Below are 25,707 nucleotides of genomic sequence, written 5' to 3' on the forward strand. Positions count from 1 at the left end.
TCATGAATGCGGTTATTCCATGAACAGCCTGGGACTGGGCACTTGAGGTGCAGGACGTCATTGGCTAGAAAGAGACGTGGACGCCTGGTCACTTGTGTGCCTTTCAACCAGGTGAACGCATCACTAGGCTAAGGAGATGGTGAGAATCTTGGCAGGGGCTTCTGGGTAGTGCAAAGAGAAGTGTTTTGAAACCCAGGAGCCCCAAACTGGGTGGAGCCCTTGGAAGCTGAGGCCCAGCCTGTTTCTGAAGCACCCAGAAGGAGGAGACTGCTGTGTATGAGCATCGCCCTGCTTTGGTGACTCGAAGGATATTGTCACCCGCGCTGTAATAGCCAGTGACCAGACAAGGTGTCTGGGCGCGTTTCCTCGTGTGCCTCTCATTTTAGCACCGGACAGCTGAAGTTGTTCCGGACTCCGCACCGTTAGCACAAAACATGAGGAAAAAAGCATTTAAGGACCTCACAGGCTGGTCACATGACCCACCGTAGGTGCAAAGGAATCTGGGAAACTGAGAACGCTGTTGGGAGAAATTAAAAAGGAGCCACTGAGCAGACTTCCAGATTCCCCCCGGGGGTCTGCACATACAGAAATCCAAAAGATATGCTCGAATTTCATATCTCCCTGGAGACTGTGCAGCTCTGTATTAGTCAATCAGGTCAGAATGAAAGCTTGGCTCAGAGAGACACACAGGACCCCTTTGTTTTCAGAATTAAAAAAGAAAAACAGCAGAAAAATGGGTCTGGGTCTTTAATCTCAGCATTCAGGAAGTATTTATTTTATGTTTATGAGTACACTGTAGCTGTACTGATGGTTGTGAGCGATCATGTGGTTGCTGGGAATTTGAATTCAGGACTTCTGCTTGCTTGCTCAGGTCGGCCCCGCTGGCTTCAGTCTAAAGATTTATTTATTATATATCTAAGAACACTGTAGCTTTCTTCAGACACACAGAGGATGTCAGATCTCATTACTGATGGTTGTGAGCCACCATGTGGTTGCTGAGATTTGAACTCAGGACCTTTTGAAAAGCAGTCAGTGCTCTTAACCTCTGAGCCATTTCTCCAGCCCTAGCATTCAGGAAGTAGAAGCAAGCAAATCTCTAGAAAGCTCGAGGCCAGCCTGGTGGTCTACATATGAGTTCCGGCTAGCCATCAATATATACATACATACATATATATATGTATATATATATATCCCTTCAAAAGTTTCACCTGCAGGGGCCCTCTGGGTGTGTTTGCTTGTTCTGCGTGGCAATTCGCCCTTGTGCAGAAGTAAACCATTTTGCCTTGCCAAATGTGGATCGTGAATCTCCACACCCATTTCCTGCAGGAAGGTGTCCCCATTCACTGTTTGTAAAAGGGCTACTTGCTGTCTCATTGACTACAGGCCCATTACCATTTAAAGAATTTTCTATGGGTGACATTTAGGTGGCTTCCAATCTTGGGGGACTACAAATAATGCCCCGGTTTGTAGAGCCACTAAGTCATGGGACATTTCCTAATTAAATACTGATAGTGCTATATACAGGCTCCTCCTCCATTTATGATTGGGTGTGGCCTTTAACTCTTCTCAGGTTGGAAGTATCACAAATCAAGAATGTGTTGAAAGTCTACTTTCGGGCTGAAGAGATGGCTCAGCTGTTAAGAGCACCGACTGCTTTTCCAGGGGTCCCCAGTTCAATTTTCAGCAACTACATGGTGGCTCAGAACCATCTGATGCCCTCTTCTGGTGTGCCTGAAGACAACGGCAGTGCACTCATATACATAAAATTAAAAAAAAAAAAACCTAAAACAAACAAAAAAAGACTTTTAAGAAAGTCTACTTTCTCGTGGTACCTGCCCTGTAACATCAGCATTCAGGAAGTGGAGTCAGGAGGATCAGGAGTTGAAGGTCAACCTGAGCTACATAAAGAGTTCTAGGCTAGTCTGGGCTACAGGAGACTCTATTTCAAACAAACAAATTACTTCCACACCCCTACCACAGAACACAGCTTATCTATTGTCACTGCCGTGCTGTAAATCCTACTTATCAAAAGTCAGTAAAAAGACTGGGTAGGATGGGACCCCAGTGTCGGACAGTGCCACCGCCCTATGGGAATCCATCCTGTTGCGTGCCAAGAGAAGCACAGGGAAGAAGAAGATAGTGCAGGTTGCTCAAAGTCACGTGTCCTTCCCCACTGGGTACCAGGACAGTTCCTGATGGACACAGGATGGTCGGATCTGAAGAAGCCAGGGGTGATCATCAGATCCTTCCCTTGTATCTTCTGAAGCCATGGTGTTCTCTCTCTCTCTCTCTTCTCTCTCTCTCTCTCTCTCTCTCTCTTCTCTCTCTCTCACACACACATCTATTCTTGTGGGAGACTCCACTGGGAGTCCATGGATGTTGGGGGAACTTTACCTTGAATGGATGGTAAACTTTTCTAAGAGGTTCCTCAGATCAATTCTCCTGATAAATGCAGGAGGAACTGAGAACGGGAAGCAGGAAACTCCGGACAGCTTCCCAGAGCCAGCAAGTGCAGTTTTGCCCAGCCAGGGTCACTTTTATTGTTACAGCTACTGTGTTATCAGCATCTCCAGTTCAACAGAGAAGTGCGCCTCTCAGGCAGCATGCTCACAGCTAAATGAAGCACAGCAGGGCTCTCTGTACTCAGAAAGCAGACTTCGGTGCGGGAACATTATGTACCTAACTATTCCCTGGAAACTGAGGCAGGTGGCGGGCACCCCTGTGTCCCTTCTGCTCTTTCTTGCATTTGTTGGCATCCCCAGTGTCCTTGAGAAATATCAACACTGGATGTCTGTGCACCCACGTCCCGAGCTCATTACATTCTCAATTCAAACCAACCCCAAGTGTGAAAAGTGAAGGAGTCGTGTGTGTGCACATGTGTGTGCACGTGCACAAGTGTCTTAGTCAGGGTTTTCATTCCTGCACAAAACATCATGATCAAGAAGCAAGTTGGGGAAGTAAGGGTTTATTCGGCTTACACTTCCACATTGCTGTTCATCACCAAGGAAGTCAGGACTGGAACTAAAACAGGTCAGGAAGCAGGAGCTGATGCAGGGGCCATGGAAGGATGTTACTGGCCTGCTTCCCCTGGCTTGCTCAGTTTTCCTTCTTATAGAACCCAGGACTACCAGTCCAGGGATGGTGCCACCCAAAATGGGCTCTCCCTGCTTGATCACTAATTGAGAAAATGTCTTACAGCTGGATCTCATGGAGGCATTTCCTCACCTGGAGCTCCTTTCTCTGTGATAACTCCAGCTCGTGTCAAGTTGACACACCAGACAGTACAGCAAGCATGAGTGTGTACGTGTGTGCGAATACGAGTGTGAGTGTCTCTGTTCACGTGTGTATAGAGGCCAGAGAATAACCTTAGGTATAATTCTTCAGGAGGTGACCACACCGATGGTTGAGATAGGACCTAGAACTAACTAAGCAGGCAAGGCTGGCTGGTCAGAGAGCCACCAGGACCCTCCTCTGATGGCTCTCCCATTGATCACAAGTACATGGCACACACACCCAGCTTTCCCACTCGGGTTCTGGATCACAATCTCAGGAGCTGACCCTTGGGGCAGTAAACACTTTCCCTGCCTAGCCTCCTCCCCAGCCCAGGGAGGGTCTTTTACATCCAAACTGGGAGTTAGACGGATGGCTCAGTGGTTAAGACTGGGTGCTTGCACTCAGCCTTGAAATAGCTGGTCTGAGACATTCTTAGGGCCACATGACATGTGATGTGATAACAACTTCCTTTTTTATAAACCCTTGTTTTTCTCTCAGGCCTGAAACAGAGGTGGGGCTCGGGTTGCTGGAATTTGCCAGTATGCAGGGGCTATGCTGCCATTGAGGGCTGGGGGCCTTCGTGGATCTTCCTGCAAGTGTGGTGGCACCTGTGTCCCCAGCCCATGGGGGTGGGGGGACCAGCACACCAGAGAAACCTACTTAGCAGCCTGTGGCCACTGTGCACTCTGCAATCCATGGCCCAGGCTGCAGCAGCGGGATAATTAGGAAAAGGCAGGTCCCCTGAGGTAAGTCTACAGTATAGCATGTGATGGTGTCTGTCAGACTAGCTGACCTGACCAGGACTGTGGCTGCACCTTAAGGTTGACTCCTCCCAGCTGTAACTTCATCGTTTTCTAGGATTGTGGTGCCCATGCTTCTCTGAGAAGTCAGACCTTGCCTAGGGGACCATCCCCCCATCCCGAGGGAGGGCACATTACTCTTCAAATCTCAGCGGCACCTTGCCTGTCACCCTCCATGCCCCAACACAACCAATAAGGCAGATGGCAGATCCTGACAGTGAATGGGGGTCTTCCTCAGATGACATGGCTCCTTTGGGGACGTTTCTGAACTGCTGCTGAGGTGTGAAGGAGACCTGTGGGATTATCATAGCCACAGCACCCATGTCCCGCAGGACCCCAGTATATAAGGCCAGCACTGGGAAAGCCATAGATGCCTGAGTCATGGAGCAGTGGGAAACTTTATCACCCATGTCCTCCATGTGACATAGGTGGGGCAGTGGGTATCTTTATCACCCATGTCCCTCATGTGACATAGGAAGTAGACAGATTCTTTGTGTCCCGAAAGGCCCTTTTACCACAGAGCATCTGAATCAGTATTCTGTGACGTGGGCACATCAGTGGTCACACAGTGGCTTCATCCCAGGGGCATTTGCTGTGCACCACGCCCCCTGCTTTCCTAGAAGCACAAAGGAGGAGCCTAATGGCCTCTGGAGACATCAGAGTCCAAGGTGCCCAGATTCCTACAGCCCAGAGGAAGGGGCGGGGGTCACAGGTCAAATCTGAAGAACTCAAGAACAGCTACCCAGGCACCCAAATCCCCTTCCTCCACGCCTAAAGCTTGAGCTCAGTCTCTCCAGAAACATCTTCTTGAAGAGACCCCAGGAGGCTCAGGTCACAGTGACTGTCGCAGACTGAGCTGCTGGATAGGATGTGAGGACCACACATTGCAGGCCATGCCAAACTCAGCATCTACACTCTGCGTGCTGCTGGCTCCTGCAGCCTGGACTGATTCTTCAGTTCCATCTTAGCCACCTTCAGCTGGTCATCACCTAAGCGCAGGGTTTGGGCCCAGCCAAAGAACTGAGCCAGGGGGTAGTCACTGCTGAGGCCCGCTGCTCCAAAGGCCTGGAAGACATGGGGTGGAAAACAGAAGAAAGCCGGAGTTCTAAGAGTGAATGCATGCTCAAAACAGCTGACAACAGCTGTCTCACTACTTGCAAGTAGAATGCACTGAACAAGGGACATACTGTTCCGGGAGGGCTGGGGTGGGAGCTGGGGAGCTTGAGGGGGAGGGGACTAGCTCAGTTTGGAAAAGAAGGTAGCAGGCACAGCGGGAGGCCAGTCCAGGGCTGCTCACCTGAATAGCGCGGTCAATTACTTGATTGGCCATGGAAGGGACGACCATTTTAATCATGGCCATCTCTAAAGCTGCAGCCTGCAGAGAAGGCAGAGGAAAGAAAAACAGGATGAGGAGCTAGGAGGACAACAGAAAGCCAAACTGACTGTCGGGGTGGATGCTGGATACAGTGCTGCGGGCAACTGGACCAAAGCTAGACCTGGGCATCCTCAGGCCGCCAGCAACAAGGGCATCAAAGAACCCGGGACAGAATACCTGGCTCCACTACCTGGTAGGGCAGCTCTTGCCTGGGTCTAGGACCCCTGCATAAGAGGCCGGATAGCACAGCAAGCCACATGCATCATGGCCACCCACCATAGGAAATGGGTAATGTTGCTATGGGAACAGGCTCCTGTGTAGGCTAATGCTGTATTTGGACCAGGTCTGCGGGGGTCCTTTCTCCCAGCTCTCCTCCTTCATCTACCTCCATGCACCAGCATGGTCCAGGGCTGACCACATGGTGGAAGTTCACCTCTCTCCTGGGGCCTTTTCTGGTTTGCAATAGATGACTGACCCTCTAGAGTTCAAACAGAACAGTAGCAGTCATCATTGTCCAAGAGCTGGCTGAGCCTTCCCACAGTTTGCCAAACAAGGAGAGACAGGTAGATTCCAGTGTCACCTCGGGGTGACCCCTGTCATCTCTGAAGCCTCCCACCTTATTTCCAGCCACATCCATGAGGTGAGCAGCTTTCAGCACCAGCAGCCGGGCCTGCTCGATCTCCACACGTGACCGGGCAATGTCTGCCAGGATGGTGCCCTGCTCCACAAGGGGCTTCCCGAAGGCCGTGCGGGACATCACCTACAGACACCAGAGGGACAGGGCTGAGAAGGGAGGCCTAGAGAGGCCCCGGGAGGCTCAGAGTAGATGACTGCAGAGGAGCCAGGTACACAGGACAAGAGAGAGCAGATGTGGGAACCGCCTGTCTGACAGACAGCTAACTGGGGTTGAGGGTCTGAGGTAGGCAATGCAGTGCTCACTACAGATGACACACCAATAGAGAATGTCCTGCAGAGGCTGATGGCTGATTACAGCTACAGTGATTCTGGAGAGCTGGGAATGGTACAGGCTCAGAGCCTTGAATCTTGGGCTGTCACTCACAGGACCTCAGTAACCATTTATTGCCCACTTCTGTCATGACAGCAAACCTTGTGACCGAGGGAAATCCGTCTGGAATGTGAAGATCGCTACCTTCCACCAACCCAAGAGCTGAGAAGGTTATCAGACAGTGCCAGAGACAGACAGCAGAGATGTCCCACGCACTCCGGTCAAGTCTGCTTGACAGGCTGAGAAGTCTGTAAGCACTCACGAGGAAAAGAGTTTCAAGGAAACTCACCTCCTGGAGCTTTGGCGTTCTCATTTACCCATATACTCATACCCTATCCCCGTGTTAGTCTGGTGTATGGAACTATGAGCTCTTTTTTAGTATTTTATTATAAATGCCTTTTAAGATTAAATTCTGATATAGTTAAGTCTCCCCAGTGTTCCAAGTTCCCAGAAGCCGACTAACTTGGATTCCGGCCCGGCCAGAATGCAAAAAGAAGTTATCTATTCAGTAACTAATTAAGCATTACAAAAGATGGAGCCAGTAGCTCAGAGCTGGTCTGCAGAGGATTTACTAAGGACAGTAGCAAATCTCACCCAAACAAGGGAATACCATGAAAGAGCCAGGGAATCCCACCGAGATAGAAATCTTCAGTACGGGCTGCATTGCATATTAGAAGCAAGTTGGTGAATTCTCCTGACAAATGGATTCTCCAGTTACTTAAAAGTTACACTCATATAAGAATTTAGCAGCCGGGCGTGGTGGCACACGCCTTTAATCCCTGCACTCGGGAGGCAGAGGCAGGTGGATTTCTGAGTTCGAGGCCAGCCTGGTCTACAGAGTGAGTTCCAGGACAGCCAGGGCTACACAGAGAAACCCTGTCTCAAAAAACAAACAAACAAACAAACAAACAAAAACAACAAAAAAGAATTTAGCAAGGCCTAGGAAATAGGGGGGTTGTGATACTGCATTATTCATGAGGCCTGCCAAGAGCCCCTGGTGCTTGCCTTCACAAGGTTCAAAGGTATAGCACTAGAGTGTGAAATCCTTGCCTGTCACTAAGCTGACCCTAGGCAGGACTGCTTTATCTTTACTGTAAACATTTACCTGGCTCCTGTAAATCCTTTTGAAGTCATTCCTTTGTTTTGTGTCAGGTAACTTCAATGTACCTTGCCTGCTGTGACGTCTGACCCCTTGTATTTTCTGTACTATATAAGATTGCTGTTCACTTTGTGAGAATACATTCAGATTCTACACAATCTCCTGTGTTGGTCTGTCTGTCACCCACCGACGCCTTGCTCACCTGCCCCAGAGACTCGTTCCACACAGACAAAGGGACCCAGAGGGTCTGCAGCAGAGATGTCTCTGCCTCGTTTGCTTGAAGCACCATCAACACAACTCAAAGTGTTCTATGACTTTCTCCTTTGTTGCTATACAAACTGCATGAAGGTGGGCGTGGCAGCACAGATGCTTAATCCCAAAGGTGGACCTCTATGAGGTCTATGCTGTGTGTTTGTGTGTGTGTCTATGTGTGTGTGTGTAAGAAAGAGATTCATAGTTAGATCGTGCCTTTCAAGAAAACAGAGCCAGGCAGTTGTGGCACATACCTTTCATCCTAGTGCTTGAGAGGCAGAGGCAGAGGCAGAGGCAGGGGGAATCTCTGTGAGTTTGAGGCCAGGCTGATTTACAAAGCAAGTTAGTTCCAGGACAGCCCAGTTCTTCTTCCACCCCTTTAATGAAGCCTTGGACTTGAAAATAGGAGAGACAGCCAGACACAGCTTCTGGCCAAGACCGCTCCCAGGGAGGCAGGAAGGAAGGACTGAGGGAACTCCACCAAGGTGCACATCGCCACCTGCTGGTGACTGCAAGCCTCACAGTCTGGAGTTCCAAGGGCAACAAGAGTCAAAAGCATTCGTGTTTTATTTATCTATCTCTAGGATATTAATTTTACAAAAATAATATATCTTGTGAGTGACTGTCAACTTTAATTCAAAATACAGGAAAAAATACCCAGTATCCCACCACCTACCTGATGATAGCATTTGCTTACTTCAAATAATTTTCAAAAGCTTCCAGGAGACCTGCTAAGACCTCACCTAAAGCTCACCACAAGAGGACTTAAGCCTTTGTTGGATGTTATTAAGGGAAATGCAAATTCACTGGTGAAAAACAAAAGCCTTTGCAGAAAGTAGAGGAAGCTTCTGTAATCAATTGTTATCAATTATAATCAATGGTAATCAAATATTAGCTGCATATTCTAGTTATTGTTACTCAATGTGCCCACAGCAATTCTTTGACAAAAGAGAATATTAATGTAGAATCATCTTTATTCATCTCCAAGTAACGTTTGGTTTTTTTTTTGTTTTTGTTTTGTTTTTTGGTGCACCACCACACCTGGCCCAAGTAAAGTTTTAACATCCTATTATGACGCTGTTGTGGTGTTAAAAAGGAATTGTAGGATAAAAACATGAAGGTTTTTTTTTTTTTTTAAAGTCTTAAAAACCTGCCTGTTCCTTGTTTTGAAGAGCAATTAAATTGGTTATTGCAGCCGGGTCTGGTGGCGCACACCTTTCACACCTTTGATCTAAGCACTCAGGAGGCAGAGGCAGGCGGATTTCTGAGTTCGAGGCCAGCCTGGTCTACAGAGTGAGTTCCAGGACAGCCAGGGCTACACAGAGAAACCCTGTCTCGAAAAACCAAAATAAAAAAAAAAAAAAAAAAAAAAAAGGAACTCCTCCTAGATTGCCTGGACAGGACCTCTTGAGGTGATGCTGTCCCGGATTTATATCCCAGGCAGATTATAAGCCTTATACAAGTATAAGCCTTATACAAGAACGATTGGCCACTTAACCTCCTTCTTTACATCATCAAAATAGTAATGGTGTGAGATAATGTGGTATTTTTGGAAAATTTGCATATCAAACTGTAAAGACTTGTTCTCAATGTCCTCAGTTTCTACCTGTTCCACACAATGGTGTTAATTCTAGAGGAATTAACTTATACTTAATCAATTATTGCAAATGGATATTCATATTTCTGATTTAAAAAAATAACATATGCACATATGACTATTGATACCTTTTCAGGCTTTCTAGTTGCTACTGCTCTGACAAGAGAAGCAAGGATAAATGTAACTAGTAATTTCCTATGTTAATTTTTTTTATGCTTTTTTTTTTTTGTTGTTGTTTTTTGTTTTTTTCAAGACAGGGTTCCTCTGTGTAGCCCTGGCTGTCCTGGAACTCACTCTGTAGACCAGGCTGGCCCTGGTTTCTCAGAGAGCTTCCTGTATTCTTTGATTTACACGCAGGGTTTACTCATCACCAGAATAAGTTTCCACCAAATTGTGTGCTGCTTATAGAAGCCTAAGACAAACTGTGAGCGAAGACTCCTGAAGTTTGAACCCACACCAGCTTGGTCACCCCTGACTGACCCTCCTGCAGATCCTCACTCTGCTGCCATGGTAGTAGCAGAGTCCCTAGCCTTTAAGGGGCTCATGGCCAATGACTTCTATTTGAGACAGTGTCATACTCTAGTCTGAAAGTTTCAGCAATCCTCCTGCCTCAGCTCACGAGTGCTAGAATTAAAGGCATAAGATACCATGCCTGGACATATTGACCAAGGAAGCTGTTATGCACAGGGTCAGTTGCTGTGACCCCAGGGGCACAAACAGGCCATGCATGATCTAACCTTCAGATGTGCTGGGAACAAATGGTTCCTGGCTGCCACAATCCTCTGGGGTTGAGAACCTTGCCCTCAGCCACCATAAAACCTGCTCTTGGCTTCTGGCCACCTAGACAGAGAGGTGCCCATCCCACTCTGGAAGCCAGCTGAAGCCATGTAAAGTACATGCAAAACAGAGATGCAGATTCCAGGCATGGACACTGCCCTGTGAGCTCTGTTCTCAGAGGAGACCAGTGGTTGGAATTCCTCAGCCAGCAACAGTGGGTTTGAGTCAATGTGGGTACAGGGGGGCTTACCCGTGTCTTCATGAGTGCCAGGGCCCTCTCTGAATACCCAATCAACCTCATGGAGTTATGAATCCGGGCACGCCCCAGCCTGCCCTGAGCGATCTCAAAGGCTCTGCCAGGGCCCAGAATTATGTTTTCCTTAGGCACACGCACGTCCTTGAACTGTACTTCAGCAAAGCCACCTGAAACATCAATATGCAGTTTCTTTGGATATCTGTATACCTTGCTTTGGTTAGGGCTATCTACAGGCACTGGCCTTAGGCTTCTAACTGGGTCACAGCTAAGGAGGGACAGTGGACCGAGAAATATAGAAAGGGAGTTGATGTCTACAGTAAAAACAAGTTATTTTATTTGTTTACTTGTTTGTTTGTTTCTCCCTTTTATTTTTCTTTCTTTTTTTTCTTTTTGGAGACAGGGTTTCTCTGTGTAGTTGAACTCAGAGACCTACCTAAATCTGCCTCCCAAGTTCTGGTATTAAAGGCATGTGCCATCACTACTTGTATATGATGTCAGCATATAGGCATGTTACATTAGGGAAAATCTGAAGAGAACTTTCAAGAGTCAGGTCTCTTCTACCATGTAGGTCCTGAGGATAGAACTCAGGGTGCCCAGCTTGCAGCAAGCATTTTTATCTACTGAGCCATGTCACTGGCCACAAATTATTGACTGATTTATTTTTACTTGTATTATGTGTTGGTTGTGTGTGTTTTGTGTGTGTGTGTGTGTGTGTGTGTGTGTGTGCATATGCCCAAGCATGCGCGAGGAGCTCAGAGGACAACCAGCAGAGCCAGCTAGTTTTCTCTACCATGTGGGTCCCAAGGAATCAGGCTTGGTGGACATACCCACTGAGCCATCTCACTGGGCTTGTGGCTAAAATAGGATGCAGGACAAAAGCCTTAGATGAGAAATGGTGCATCAGTCACCCGGAGATGGGCAGAAGTGTGGGTGTAAACGTTGTCAGTGGAGAGGTCCCTCCCTTCACACAGGTGAGGGAATCCCCCAGGGCCCTGGCCCACAGAAGACAAATCCAAGAGGATGCAGGCCTGGTGCCTCTGCCCGCCTGTCTCCTCTCACAGACTCCTGCTTATCTTCTGAGATCAGAAGGGTAAGGCAAGCAGAAACACCTACAGGCAGTCTGCTGGGCAGCCATGCTCCTTAGGAAATGAAAGTCTGGACTGGGCCTCATCAATACCTTCAGATCCTTGGCATGTGGCAAATTCTGAACAGAACCAGGGCTCCCCAAAGTGCTGTCAGGTATTAGAACCACACTCAGGGAGACTGACTCCGGGAGATCTAACCTGGAGGATCCTCCAAACCAAACACTGACAGAGGCCGGATGACTGTGATTCCTGGCGAGTCCATGGGAACCAAGAGCATAGATTGTTGCTGGTGCCTTGGGGCCTGTGGGTCTGTTTTTCCCATAAACACACAGAGTTTGCAGTGAGGATGCAGGATGCCTGTCAGGAAGAAGAGGGACAGAGCCTATCAGTGGATTCCAGGACTATGGAGCCTCTGACCACATGGAGCCCTGGCCTGTGAAAAGCAAACCTATGACCTGATAGATCTACAGGATCAGAGAGCCAAGTACAGGCCCCAGAACGGTGATCAATCCACAGAGTCAGAGATGCACATGGGGCCTTCAGACCAGACAAAACTTATCACAGGGAGATGGGAACCTACCACAGTCACGGTAGGAGCAATGTTTTAACTTTCATGTCTAAGTGTTTGTACATGTGTGTAATGCTCACAGAGGCCAGGAGAAGGTGTCAGATCTTCTGGAACCAGAGTCATAGATAGTTGTGAGCTGCACTGTGGGTGAGTGCTGCCAGTCTTCTGCCAAAGTACCCAGTGCCTTTAACTGCCTGGACCTCTGTCCATCTCCATGAGAAACCAAGTTTGAAAACTATCATGTTAGACTTAAAAAACAGAAACAAGATACCAAAGCAGGTGTTCACAGTGCCTCTGGAATTCTGAGCTCCACATGAGGTAGTGAGCCACATGGAGGATGTCCACCATGGAAGAGACAAAACAGCTCACAAATCCATCCCCAGGGGAGCAACCAAGATAGAACTGGCTACAAAAGCCTCCGAGGAGAGTGCGCCCTCTTGTGGACACTGGTGGTTGTACACTGAGGACAGAGGCCCTCCTGGAAATACCACATAGACCTCTGAACTGCTTCTCAGGCTTCCCTTCTGGTGTGTGCTTCAGAAAACTGCTTCAGACTCCAAGAGAGCTCTGTGCTTCCAGCAGGCCATTGTTGTGTTTTCTGGGAGGCCTGGAAGCTTCTCTGGCTGGCCTCTGTGAGAATAGAGTGTAACATGTAGTTTGGAGAGATGGCTCAGTGGTTAAGAGCACCTACTGCCCTTCTGAAGGTCCTGAGTTCAATTCCCAGCAACCACATGGTGGCTCACACCCATCCGTAATGAGATCTGACGCCCTCTTCTGGTGTGTCTGAAGACAGCTACAGAATATATACGTATAATAAATAAATCTTTAGGCAGGAGCAAGCAGGGACTGAGCAAGCAGAGTTGACTGGCATGAGCAGAAGTCCTAAAAAAAAACAACTCCCAACAACCATATGAAGTCTCACAAGCATCGGTTCAGCTACCATGTACCCCATATACATTAAATCAATCAATCAATCAATCAATCAATCAATCAATCTTGGGGAAAAAGTGTAACACGTACGCCGGACTGGGACACTGAGCAAATGGAGCGAGTGGTTCAGAATCCACTGTGATGGAGAGAGAGACTGGGGACACAGATCGAGATGGAACACGTGCCCAAAGGGCAAGGCACACAGCACACTTCTCTCTCTCTTTCTCTCTCTCTCTCTCTCTCTCTCTCTCTCTCTCTCTCTCTCTCTCTCTCTCGCCTGCTCGGTCCTCCCTTTTCTCAACATATTCCTCTCCAAGTACCTGAGGTCCACCACTTGTGACCATTTATGACATAGGAGTTATCTTCCTCTTTGATGGAAGCCTCGATGTTAGAGGCATCTGAGGAGGCCACCTAGACAAGGGAGAGCACATGCTGGTTAGAGATCCTAAGGACCTACATCACACAGGAGCAGACAGCAGCTGCAGGCCAGTCAAAGGCAAAGAAACAAACATGGTACCTTTCGATCAGTCATGGCGAAGCACGAATGGATCCTGCCCTCCAACAGTGGCACCAGCCAGCGGGCCTTCTGCTCCTCAGTGCCATACCGCACCAGGATCTCCATAGTCCCCATATCAGGGACAGAGCAATTAAATATCTGAGGAGAAGAAAATCATTTGTGTCCCCTATGTCTCCGACCTCTTAGAAGAGGCACATCTCTGACCCTCTGACAGACAACTCATGAAAGCGTTTCCTCTCCCCTCAGAAGGGCCAGACACACATTGAAGTTCGTTTTAAACCCCCCTCTCTGAGTTTAAGGACCCTGAACTAGAAGCCCCCACAGCCCACACCCCTAGGTGGCCCCTCTGAATGAATTCTCTATACAGGCTTTTGTCAGCTGCCTAAACTTGCCCGCCTTGCCCATAGGAGTTTCCAGCTGTGTGGCGCCCTGAGATGGACTTTCCACATGCAGTGGTTTCTGCTGGCCATGTGTGTGTGTGTTTGGGGGTGGGGGGGACATGTTCTCACAGGCTGAGGGAACTGTGAAGACTGTACCTCAGAAGCATACAGAGACATGCCCATCACTTCACACAGATGTGCATATTCCACGTTAGTCAGCCCTGCTCCGTACTTTTTCTCAGGATCAGTCTCCAAGGGTAGGAAAAGGTTCCAAAGTCCCTCAGCCTTGGCTTTCTCCTGTCAGGGGAAAAGGAGAGCAATAATCATTGAATCTTACCTTTAAAGTGTATCTATCTATCTATCTATCTATCTATCTATAGATAGATAGGTAGACAGACAGACAGACAGATATACATACACATATATTTTATATATACACATATATAATGTACGTTATATATATATATATATATATATGTATATATAAAGATATATATTCATGCAATAAAAATTTGGCCAGAAGTGGTATTATCCATCTTTAACCCCAGCACTTGGGAGGCAGAAGCATGTGGATCTCTGAGTTTGAGGCTAGCCTGGTCTACGAGTTGAATTTCAGGCCAGCTAGGGCTGCACAGAGAGATGCTGTCTCAAAAAAACAAAACGAAACAAACAAACAAACAAAACCAAAAAAACAAAATCTGGGTTGTAGTGGTGCACACCAGGCATGCAGAGGCAGGAGGCTCTCTGTGATTTCAAGCCTAATTTGTTCTACAAAGCAGATTCCAGGACAGCCAGGGATACACAGAAAAACCCTGTCTCAAAACAAACAAACAAACAAGGAAAATAACATATGTGTATGAATGTGAATGCAGGGCCCATGGAGGTGAGAGGTGTGGTATTGGAGTGTCGGGACCTAGAGTGATAGGCAGTCCTGTGTCTCCTGACATGGGTGCTGGGAACCGAACTTGCATCCCTACAATAGCAGAATGTTCTCTTAACCTTGAGTCATTTCTCTTGCTGAGATCAAATCTTATCCTGAGCAGTGGCGCACAAAGGGGGAGTGAAAGGTGTAGTCAGAGTCACAGCATATACACAAAGCAGTGCCAAGGCAGACCCACTGGCTGGACACAAACCTGCAGGCGTGGGTGGCATAATGAGAGAGAAGTAGCAAGGCCCATGTGAGTTCATTCCATGTCTCCATATCCAAGGCCCGATGCCTCGTCATGATTAACACTATTTCTGTGACAGTCAGGAATCCTATTGGGACCCAGCCAGCTCCTGAGAGGGACTTCTGAGACCTCTGAGGGCTGGCCCTGAGCAAGCCTCCTTTCCAGAGTTATTTACTCAACTAAATAGTGAACCTTCCTACTGATGTGGGCGGCACCAGCCCCTAGGCTAAAGGTCCATATGGAATAAATGGTGGAGAAAGGAAGGCCTCTGGTATAGGTTCACATGTCCCCTTCTGCCTCTGACTGTCACCCTGAGGTGAGCTGCCTTCCACAGGCTCCCTACCTGTGTTGTCCTGACTGACCACAGGCACTATAGACTGAAGGTGTGTGTCAGAATGGTGAGAGAACTGTCGCAGCCAAAGCAGGGTGAGGAGGACACTTTACAAATGTCCTGCTTTCTGCTTCTGATACCATCTCTAAAGAGAATTTGGCTACAGAATTCCCCTAATGTGGCTTGTTTCTGAACTCTGTGTGACAGATGTCCATTTGACCTGATGAGTCTCTCCAAGCCACAGGTCTTATTACTCGATCTTTAGACAGGGTCTCAAGTAGCTGGGGTCAGTGTGAACTTTTTACCCTCCCACCTCCTTTCCCAAGTATGGGGATCACAGAAGAACTTACCACTCCCCTTTCTCACCCCAGTCACACATGCCCCGCCCCACCCCCTGGTGACAGGATGAAACCTGATTAACCAGCAGCCTCCTCTCCCTAGTGATGGGATACCAAGAGGATTCCTGTCAGCCTCCTTGCCTCTGGCCTCAATGGCTAGGGCCAGTCACCCTGAAAGACTGGCTTACCTTGAGGTCTTCTATCAGCGGGGAAGGGCTCCACCTGTTGGCCGAGGCCTGGTGTCTCTGCAGCTCTGGCTCCAGGGGGTACACCTTCTGTTCTATAAACTGCACCAGCTGCTCATACAACTTTCTGACCGCAGGAGACAGGCCCTCTGGAGAGATGACCAGGCCTCCCTTTGCCTCATGAGAAGGGGAAGCAGCTGCTACAGTGCTGTGACCCCTCACACCCTTGGGAGTCCTCGGGGACCTCGGCCCCGCCCAGGCATGGTAGGATCTGCTCAGTGTTTTGGTGGCTGGCATCTCTTTGAAAACCCGGAACCCTTCTTTGGTGGCAAAATCCCAGGCCAGCTCAGCCATGGACTCAGTGAGCTTTCCACTTTGTTGGGCTGTTGCTGAGCTTGCCTGGCCTATGGAGAATGAAAGGAGAATGGATTATCCATAACCACCCTGGGGATGTGTGAGTCAGTGACATTGTCCACACTCTGAGGGCAGACACTACCACTGGCTGGACACTGGTCCCCACCAGGACCCTGGACCTCCAGGCAGCACTACGATCTGTATCTGAACTTGGTGGATGGGGAAACTGAGGCTAGAGAGGGTAGTAAGTCTCTAAGCCTGGGAACCAGAAATTGGAGGTTGGATGTCCCCTGCTACTTGGCCTTTCTTTTCCTAAAGAAACTAATTTAAGTTGTGGTGGCACACTCCTTTAATCCTAGCTGTTAGGAGGTGGTAGCAGGCAGATCTCTTGAGTTTGAGGGCAGGCTGGGACACAGCAATTCTAGGACAGCCAGAACTACACAGTGAAACCCTGGCTCAAAACAAAAACAACGACGACTAAACAAATAATTAGTGACACCTGAAATTACTTCTGCGGCACCAGGAAGCTGTAAGAGATTCTACTTGATCCTAATCAGCCCTGTAGAGATGATGATGACAGGGCCAGTTTCTAGCACCATTTTCTCTGGATAATAATGCCAGTGGCATGGAGAAGGTTGGCATTTTCCTCTCTCTGATTTTTGCTTGTTTGTTGTTTTTTGTTTCCCCGACAGGGCATCTTGGAGCTTCCCAGATACAGGTGAGGATGCTCCTCAACTCTCCATCCTTGAAACCCTTTGATAGAAAGCCAACATTTCTCCAGTGCAGATGGCTCCTGCCCTTGAAGGGAACAAGGACCAAACATCCTTAAAATGATAAGATGCCCACTCTTGGACCATGGGAAAAGGACAATTAAGTGTTCCCTGACAGCTGTGACAGGTTTGTAATATATCAGCTCCTGATAGCACCATAAAGTTACTTCCCAGGTCAGTTAGGTCCCCTCCTGGCTCCATGGTTCCACCCCACTGTCTGAGCAAATGTTATCAGGTTTGAAGGATGGCTTTCCCATGTCACAGCCCAGTTTGAGGATTCCAGCTTATGCATATATGTATCTGTGAGTATATATATATATATACTCTCTCTATATATACATATATATATATATATATATATATATACTCTCTATATATATACTCTATATCTATCTATAGATAGATAGATATAGATAGATAGATCTATGTAAATCTATCTATATTCTATATCTATACCACTGCTCAGAGTATATACTTGAAAGGCTTGCAATCCGGGTCTGATTCGCGAAATAAAGGCTCTTTGTTTTTATATCGGACTTGCAATTCCTGATGTTCTTCTGGGGTTCCCGAGAACTGGGCAGAACAGGAGGAAGCCAACAACAACAGTCCTCCATGGCCACTGCTTCTGTCCCTGCCCTCAGGTTCCTGCCTTGAATCCCTGCCCTGAGTTCTCTCCATGATAGACTCTGGCTAGGGTGTGGAACTCAAATAAAGACTCTTTCTTCCCATGTTGCCCTTGCTCATGGAGTTTATCATGGATGGCAATGGGAAGGGGCAGGGGCAGGATGGCAACAAAGCAGCTTCTGTCCTGGCACTCAGACCCAGGTCTGTGGTACATAGCTGGGAAGAGGCTGTGTGACCTTCGGCTCCTCCCAGTCTCCTCCCCTCTTCCCCACTGTCTTCTTGCAGAGCTGAGAATGGACCAAGAGCCTGGTGGGTAGTAGGCAAGCCCTCTCCCACCGAACTGCATCTCAGCCCAAGTCATGTATTCCCAGGGCCTAGTTGGTCAGCCTGTGCCACAGCTAGCCACTGTCACTTTTATTTATTTATTTATTTATTTATTTATTTATTTTATTATATGTAACTACACGATAGCTGTCTTCAGACACACCAAGAAGAGGGCATCAGATCCCATTCCTGATAGTTGTGAGCCACCTGGGAATTGAACTCAGGACCTCTGGAAGAGCAGTCAGTGCTCTTAACCACTGAGCCACCTCTCCAGCCGATTGTTTAGTTATTTTTAAAAGAGGAAAGATTTACGTGGACTCAATTTTGAGGCTTCAGTTCACTGGCACGGCAGAACAAAACAGCCCACATCATGATACCCGGGCAAAAGGCAAAGTTCCTTGTGTCACTATTTATTTATAGACAGTGTTTTGTTGTAGCCTCCAAACTACTCTCTACAGTTAACTGTCCTGTTTCTTGGAAGCCTCACCCAAGAGAATCCAGTGTGGTGTGCAGACTCTGCCTCTGTGTTTTCCTCAAAGAAGCTCTCATTTCCCTCCTGCCCGGCGCAAATACAGTGTGCAGACAGCTGGTTTCTGTGCTGAGTCCCCCCTGCAGCAAGCACAGGGCTCCCTCCCCCTCCCTGGCCACTCTGAGGGAACCCAGTCTGGCATTAGAATGGCACTGTCCATAAAACCTCCCTTAATACCGGGTGTGTCCTAGCACTCGGGAGGCAGAGGCAGGCTGATTTCTGAGTTCGAGGCCAGCCTGATCTACAAAGTGAGTTCCAGGACAGCCAGGGCTATACAGAGAAACCCTGCCTCGAAAACAAAACAAAACAAAACAAAACAAAACAAAAAAACCAATAACAACAACAAAAAAAACCTCCCTTAATGAAAACACCCTGAGCAGCCACAAAGCTAGTTTGAGATAGCCTCCCCATCTCTACATTGACAAAAACTAGCTCTCTCTCTGATAAAAGGCCGAGCTCTCCAGGTGCCTGTCCTTGGGACCTTAAACAAATAACAAACTCAAAGAAGATTAAGGCCCCATGTTTGAATGATAGAACAAAGGCAATCAGAGTTCACAGACAGTAATGGCCAGCCAGAAAATTAGTTCCCGATAACCCCACAAAAGACACTTTTTAATCCTCTTCCCAGCTACAGTTCCGTCCCACTAAATAGTATCCTGTTTGACTTACAACCTAAGCGCCCCCCCCCACTCCCCTTCACCCTAAGCATCCAGAGAATTCCTAACTGCACTGTATATAAACTCAATGCTTTCTGGACTCGTGGTTGCGTGCCAGCACCTACATCGAGGTGGGGGTGCTTGTGAAGGAAGATGAAATATTGTAACTTGTGAGTTGTTTAGCAGCCCACTGCCCCGGCCTGAGACTGAGAACAAAGCAGAACAGCCCCCAGGCATGCCAGGGCAGGGCTTGTTAAGGCATTCCTAAGAACATCTTGGCTGTAAAGATAAAAAGGTATGCAAGGACCAGCAGGGCTATATTATCTAAGTCAACACCATCTGGCCAGAACCTCCCCTCTGTCTATTGCCCCTTGGCGCCGGGTAAAGTCATACATCAACTGGTTGCTATGTGAACAAAGATAAGCCCCTTACCCCATAAAAACCCCTAGCTTTCAAGCCTCATGGCCGACATCTGTTATCTCCTGTGTGGGATGCATGTCTGTGCTCCGTAATTAAATGTCCTCATGTAATTACAGCAAGAGATGGTCCTTCGTGATTTTTTTTGGGTGCACGCCGAATCGGGAATTGGGTGGGGGTTTCCCCACTAGATCTAACATTTGCAATCTGAGTCAAGATTCGAAATAATAATAAGATTCTTTTGCAAGTTGCAGCTGACTTCGAAATTCTGGGGCTCTTCTGGGTATCCCTCAGACTCAGGTCGTAACAGTTTCATGTAGCTCAGGCTATCCTTGAACTTACTGTTTAGCAGAGGATGACCCAGAACACCTGATCCTCCTGCTTCAGCCACCAAATGCCACACCTGGCTTATGAGGTGCTAAGGACTGAACCCAGGGCTTCATGCCTGCTACCAATTGATCTACCTTATTTTCCATAGGTCATTAAGAAAAATGACTCTGAACAGCTGAATAATTTGCCTCAAACACTGCCCTTCAGTGGGGCTTAGAATTTGACCCTCAGGCCTATCTGTCTCCATTGTCCCACTCCCACTTCCTAAGAGTTAAGAAGAATAAGGAGCTTACCCACAGCCACTGTCCCTGGAGAAGGCACGAGAACTCCGCCCGTGTCAAAAATGACTGCTCTGTAGCTTCGGCCTCCAGAATGTGTCCAGCGGAGGCCTCCCTGATGCCTGCCCAGGGGATGGTTCAGGGCCGTGGTCCTCCATGCCCAGTGCAGAGTGGAAGGCTGGAAAAGTCTTCTTACCCACATGGTGAGATGGAGGCTGTGTGGGGAGAAGGTTCAGGGCAGCCTGAGGCACGGCTTCTGTCCAGGGTTAGGGTTAGGTTAGGGTAGGGTATCCCTGAGCTGGGTGTCACCCACAGCTCCCGGCTGAGGTCCAACCAATGCTCAAGCCCCACCCACAGCTGGCTTCAATGACTGTTCACATGGGGCCTTCACCCTCAACTGCTATCACCACTGAAAGGGGGTTTGAGCCCTGACTTTCCTCAGTCCCAACTCACTTGCCTCAGCCCTGTCTTGCTCCTGAGACCCCAATCTCCTGCCTTCTTCTCTCACTGCAGATGTCTCTTCAGGGACCCTGGTGGCTCCCTGCTCCTTCCTCCTTCCTCCCTCATCAGCCAGAGAATTCCTTCAAAGCCGCAGATGTGACCACATCTTAACCCCATTTTGTTTTCATGGTTAGTTTGTTTTTGTTTTGTTTTTGACACAGGGTTTATCCATGTAGCCTTGGCTGTCTTGGAACTCACCCTGTAGACCAGGCTGGTCTCAAACTCAGAGGTCAACCTGCCTCTGCCTTCCAAGTGCTAGGATTAAAGTCCTGCACCACCAGCCTGTCTTATCCCCATTTAAAACCTTCATTGGAAACAGTGTGTGATAGTCCAACTGCAGGAGATACTAGCTGACCTGGAAAACTTAAAGAACCTGTGTGTTAGTAACCTTTTTCATTGCTGTGACCCACTCCCTGACAGTAGCACAAGGGAAGGATTTGTTCTGGGGCACAGTTTCAGAGAGCTTATTTCGTGGCTGTGCACGCAGCTCCATGCACTTGGCCAGAGCATCATGACAGAAACAAGGTTTGTACTTCAGGGCCAAGCAGGAAGCAGAGAGGGAACATAGGAAATGGCCAGGGCAGGACTCCAGGGCACACACCAGTGACTTGCTTCCTCTAACTGGTCCAAACCTCTCAGGATGCAACAGCTCCCAACAAAGATATCTCAATACAAATCTGTTGTGGGATCGATCCACTGACTGGGTCCAGAGCCCTGAGAGGTAAATTGTTTCTGGACCCCATCACTAGAACACCAAGAGGCCTGAATTCCTAAATCTGGAGGCCCTCTTATTCAACTATGAGAAAGTAGGCTTTTATTGGGGCTTTCAGGGCCACACCTATAACCTCAGCACCAGGGAGACAGAGTCAGGGGATCTCAGTGTCTCCGGGGCAGCCTGGGCTACATGAGACCCTATCTCAGACACATAAACAAACTCTGAATAGACACAGAAACTGACTAGCAAACAAAACCAAGATCTAAAAAAAGAAGCCTTTCGGGGCTGGAGAGATGGCTCAGTGGTTAAGAGCACTGACTGCTCTTCCAAAGGTCCTGAGTTCAAATTCCAACAACCACATGGTGGCTCGCAACCATCTGTAATGAGATCTGATGCCCTCTTCAGGTAAATCTGAAGACAGCTACAGTGTACTTAGATAAAAAAAAAGAAAGGAAGAAAGAAAGAAAGAAAGAAAGAAAGAAAGAAAGAAAGAAAGGTGAGAGCTTAAAGAGAAGAGGGGCCAAGCAGCTCCAAAAAAAAAAAAAAAAAAAAAAAAAGGAACCTTTCGTGTCTTTTTTCTCTTTTATTCTTGAGAAAAAAAATCTTGCTCTGTAGCCCAAGCTGTCTCAGGTGCTTGGGTCCAGGCAATCCTCCTGCCTTAGTCTCCTTACATAGCTGGCATGGGAGGGACATATGGACCGCTGTGCCCAGCTAACAAAAGATCAAATAGTAAACCATGAAAATCTCAAGATGTACCGATTCATCAAAATTTGGCCGCATTTTGTACTTAAAACAAAACAAAACAAAACAAACCCCAAACTCCAGACTCATGAGCCTCTCTCAATTTTCGTCTTTCCATGCCGAGGCCAAAGTCTATGAAAGACAACACCCTGATGCGGAGGCAGAGGTTACAGGCTTATGCTGCCACTTCTGTGTTGTGTATCCCTGGGGAATCTGGCCTTTGTGCACACTAGGCAAGCACTCTGTCTGTCCCCCTTCTCTCCAGGCCTTGGCACCTGCTGTGCCACCAGACCAGAGCTGTTCCCCTGCTTCACCTGGCTGGTGAATTTCTACTCACTGTTACACCTCAGCCTTGCCCTCTTCTCTGTAGATTTTATTTCTTTTCCCCATTGCTGACTGTGGCAGTTTTGTGGTGGGCTCCCACCCCCAATGGCCCTTTTTCATAACTGTAGTGGAGTATTTAACCTCTACAAACACGAACTGTTCTCCTAACTGCTTCTATGGTAAGCCCCACAAGACAAGGATTGTGTTGTCTTTTAGACAGCCATCTCTTGGGGCTCGGTGCTAGAGTCAGAACAGCACCTCAGGCTAAATGACCTGAAGGATGAGAAACTGGATAGATCAGAAAATAGCATGGAGTCCTGAGGATGCATGGCTGTATCCCTAGCACATGAGAGGCAGAGGCAGAGGCAGAAGCAGGGCAGCCTTGAATGTCCAAGCTAGCCCAGGCTAGCCAGCAAGGAAAGGGAGAGAGGGTGCAGGGAGGGAAGAGCTAGGGACATGTTTGAGTGGCTGTGATCCAGGATGACTCCTTGTCCACTTCTGGTTAGCAATGCTAGTTTCCTGGGACTGGCATCTTCTATACCACAGAGCATCTTTGTTTTCTCCTTGTCAATCAGAATGAGGTTAGACTAATGTAGGCTTCCTGCCTCGATCATATTTCATAAATGACCACATGGTGTATAGTTTTATATTACAGACATGGTGTTGTAAAGACATAAGGGATCTTGTGTTTGACTGGTTTCCAAATCTGATTCTGCTATCCACTGACAGTGAGGTCCTAGATATGTTAGCCTCTCTGAGCCTCAGCTTCTTCCTCTGTAAAACGGGGACAATTACAGTACCTATTGCAAAGGTGGGGGCAGGTTACCATTGCCTAAGATACAGAATGTAGAGCTATCAAGTTAGTGTGTGTCACACTACTTAGGGTTATCTAACACTTGACTTGGGGGTGTGCCTCAGCAGAATGGCTTGTGCTTAGCATGTTGGAGACTCTAGGTCAACCTCAGCACCATAAACTAGTGTCTGACACAGTCAGATGATCTACACTCTGTGGATGCATGGTGCATTTTCATATATTCCCATTATTCTCCATGAGGGAGGTGTGATTTGGCTAGATCCATGCAAATTTTTTGGTGGTCATCATGAGTTGAGAGTACTACTGTGGTCTATGGTTCATGGGCACACATACACGCACCCAGAAGTGGTATCAGGACGTGAAATGTGAACAGAAGTTGGGAAACCCTAGCATTAAAAGGGTATGAGACATATTACATAGGAAATAGTGTGAACACCTCTATATATTGTATGTTCCTGTTAAAGGTACAATTTGTATACATGGCCTCTCCTGGACCTCTTACATTATAGCATGTACACAATATTATCTGCCCTGTCGTGTCATGTTTTTTTCTCCAAATACGCACTAATCTTACCTGGCTTTTCTCTCTCTCTTTCTTTCTCTCTCTCTCTCTCTCTCTCTCTCTCTCTCTCTCGTGTGTGTGTGTGTGTGTACTGGACATTATGTCGATTATGTCATGTGTGTTTGTGTGTTTATACTAGACACTGAACTCAGAGCTATAACCCAAGCATTCTACCACTGAAGTGCATTCCTCAGTGTGTGTGCTCACTATAGCACCTGCACAGAGGACAATCTTGAGTTAGTTCTATCCTGCTATCTTGTGAAGCACAAAGCCTTCAGCAGAAGTCTGTAACCCTGGCACTGGCGAGGTGGAAAAGGCAGGAGGGTCAGAAGTTCAAGGACATCCGATTCCAATACATAGAGAACACAGCTTATTTTTTCTCCAATATATAGGGTTCTCAGTATCTTGGGCTATACCAGACGTTGTCTCAAAACAATTAAACAATGGCCAGAAGGTGGTGGGGCAGGACTGTATAGAACTCCGGAAGCAGAGGCAGGCAGATCTATGAGTTCGAGGACAGCCTGGTCTACAGAGTGAGTTCCAGGACAGTTAGGCGTACTTGGAGAAACTCTGACTGGGAGAAGAAACCAATAAAAACAAACAAAATAAAACCAAACAGAATCAACAACAAAACCAATTTTAACCATGACCTCTAGGCTTTCCAGTGTATCCCTGTCTCTATACATCGTTTCATTTCTCAACCGTGCAGTTATGCATTAAGAGCTCAGGATCGCACGAGTGCCAAAGCTTGTCCTGTCTGGGGCTGTTTTCTTTTCTTTTTTCTTGTTCTTTTTTTTTTTTTTTTTAAGTTTTTTCGAGACAGGGTTTCTCTGTATAGCCCTGGCTGTCCTGGAACTCACTCTGTAGACCAGCTGGCCTCGAACTCAGAAATTCGCCTGCCTCTGCCTCTGCCTCCCAAGTGCTGGGATTAAAGGCGTGCGCCACCACACCCGGCTCTGGGGCTGTTTTCTGTGTCCGCAAAATCATCATCCCACGCAGCCCCGCAGTGCTCGGCTCTCAGTGGATTATCTGTGAAGCCACTGCGCTCCTAGCCAGCCCATCGTCATACCTGCAGAAAGTTACAACCCTGAGGTCGAAGACCCAGGAACCCTCTGATTCACGGTGAACCCTGCGGGAAAACTAGGGAGGACAAATGGAGGAGTCAGATGCAAAACAAACCAGAAGACTCAGCGCGCACTGCGCACGCTCCTCGGACACTGTCCAGACGGTCAGCCAAGGGGGGGGGGGGGGGGCAGAAGCGACTGACGAAAGCGCATGCGCGACTTGGGCCACGCCTCTTCCCGCCGGCGGGTGCGCGTGCGCGACCCCGCGGGTCAGAGACGGCGGCCGACAGACGGAAGCGGAGGTTGTGACTCGGCCACTTGGGGCTGCCGCTGCTGAGGCGGTGGCGGCGCTGCCACCGGTGGGCTCGTCCGGCCACCGGGGCCCACTCCGAGCAGGTGACTGGCCACACCGATCATTCTGTACTTTGAGCTAAAGATCGGAAGATTGGGAGTTTAAAGGCAGCCAGGGGTACAGCTTGATCTCACGCCAGAAAAGACAGGAGGTCACGTCCAAGTGTGGCGGTCGTCCAAGCCTTTATCCCAACTGGATTTTGGATGGAGCTTCAGTCACTCTGAACACTTGATGTCTTCTTGGATGGTTTGCAGTGTCAGCATGTCCTCACTGTGTGCCACAAGAGTGTGGTTTTACTTATTTCTTCTAGACTCAGGTACATGTCCAGTGTCTGCCACAGCTACTGCACAGGCATCGGTGCCGGGAAGCCGCTGTCCACCTGGGCAGCTGCTCTGCCTACGACAGCAGCCATTT

At 48.2% G+C, this 25,707-nt stretch overlaps 1 protein-coding gene across 2 annotated transcripts; it reads right to left on the reverse strand.

Moving 5' to 3' along the window:
• Positions 1 to 4,452: 4,452 nt before the first annotated feature.
• Positions 4,453 to 25,114, reverse strand: Acad12 (acyl-Coenzyme A dehydrogenase family, member 12). Of its 2 annotated transcripts, none has more exons than XM_011248231.1 (11): positions 24,947 to 25,112; positions 20,236 to 20,476; positions 15,942 to 16,342; positions 14,072 to 14,212; positions 13,536 to 13,673; positions 13,339 to 13,429; positions 11,719 to 11,877; positions 10,430 to 10,602; positions 6,065 to 6,208; positions 5,371 to 5,448; positions 4,453 to 5,138 (listed from the first exon to the last, which is right to left on the reverse strand). In XM_011248231.1, exons 2-11 carry the CDS (start codon positions 20,420 to 20,422, stop codon positions 4,983 to 4,985), a joined length of 1,668 nt encoding a protein of 555 aa, XP_011246533.1. In that variant the 5' UTR covers positions 20,423 to 20,476; positions 24,947 to 25,112; the 3' UTR covers positions 4,453 to 4,982. The 2 variants fall into 2 exon arrangements, with proteins under 2 accessions (XP_011246533.1, NP_848914.2); NM_178799.3 differs by having other exon boundaries at positions 4,457 to 5,138; positions 20,236 to 20,435; positions 24,947 to 25,114.
• Between the last annotated feature and the right edge of the window lie 593 nt (positions 25,115 to 25,707).

The sequence above is a fragment of the Mus musculus genome, chromosome 5, assembly GCF_000001635.26.
Source record: "Mus musculus strain C57BL/6J chromosome 5, GRCm38.p6 C57BL/6J".
NCBI classification, from domain to species: Eukaryota; Metazoa; Chordata; class Mammalia; order Rodentia; family Muridae; genus Mus; species Mus musculus.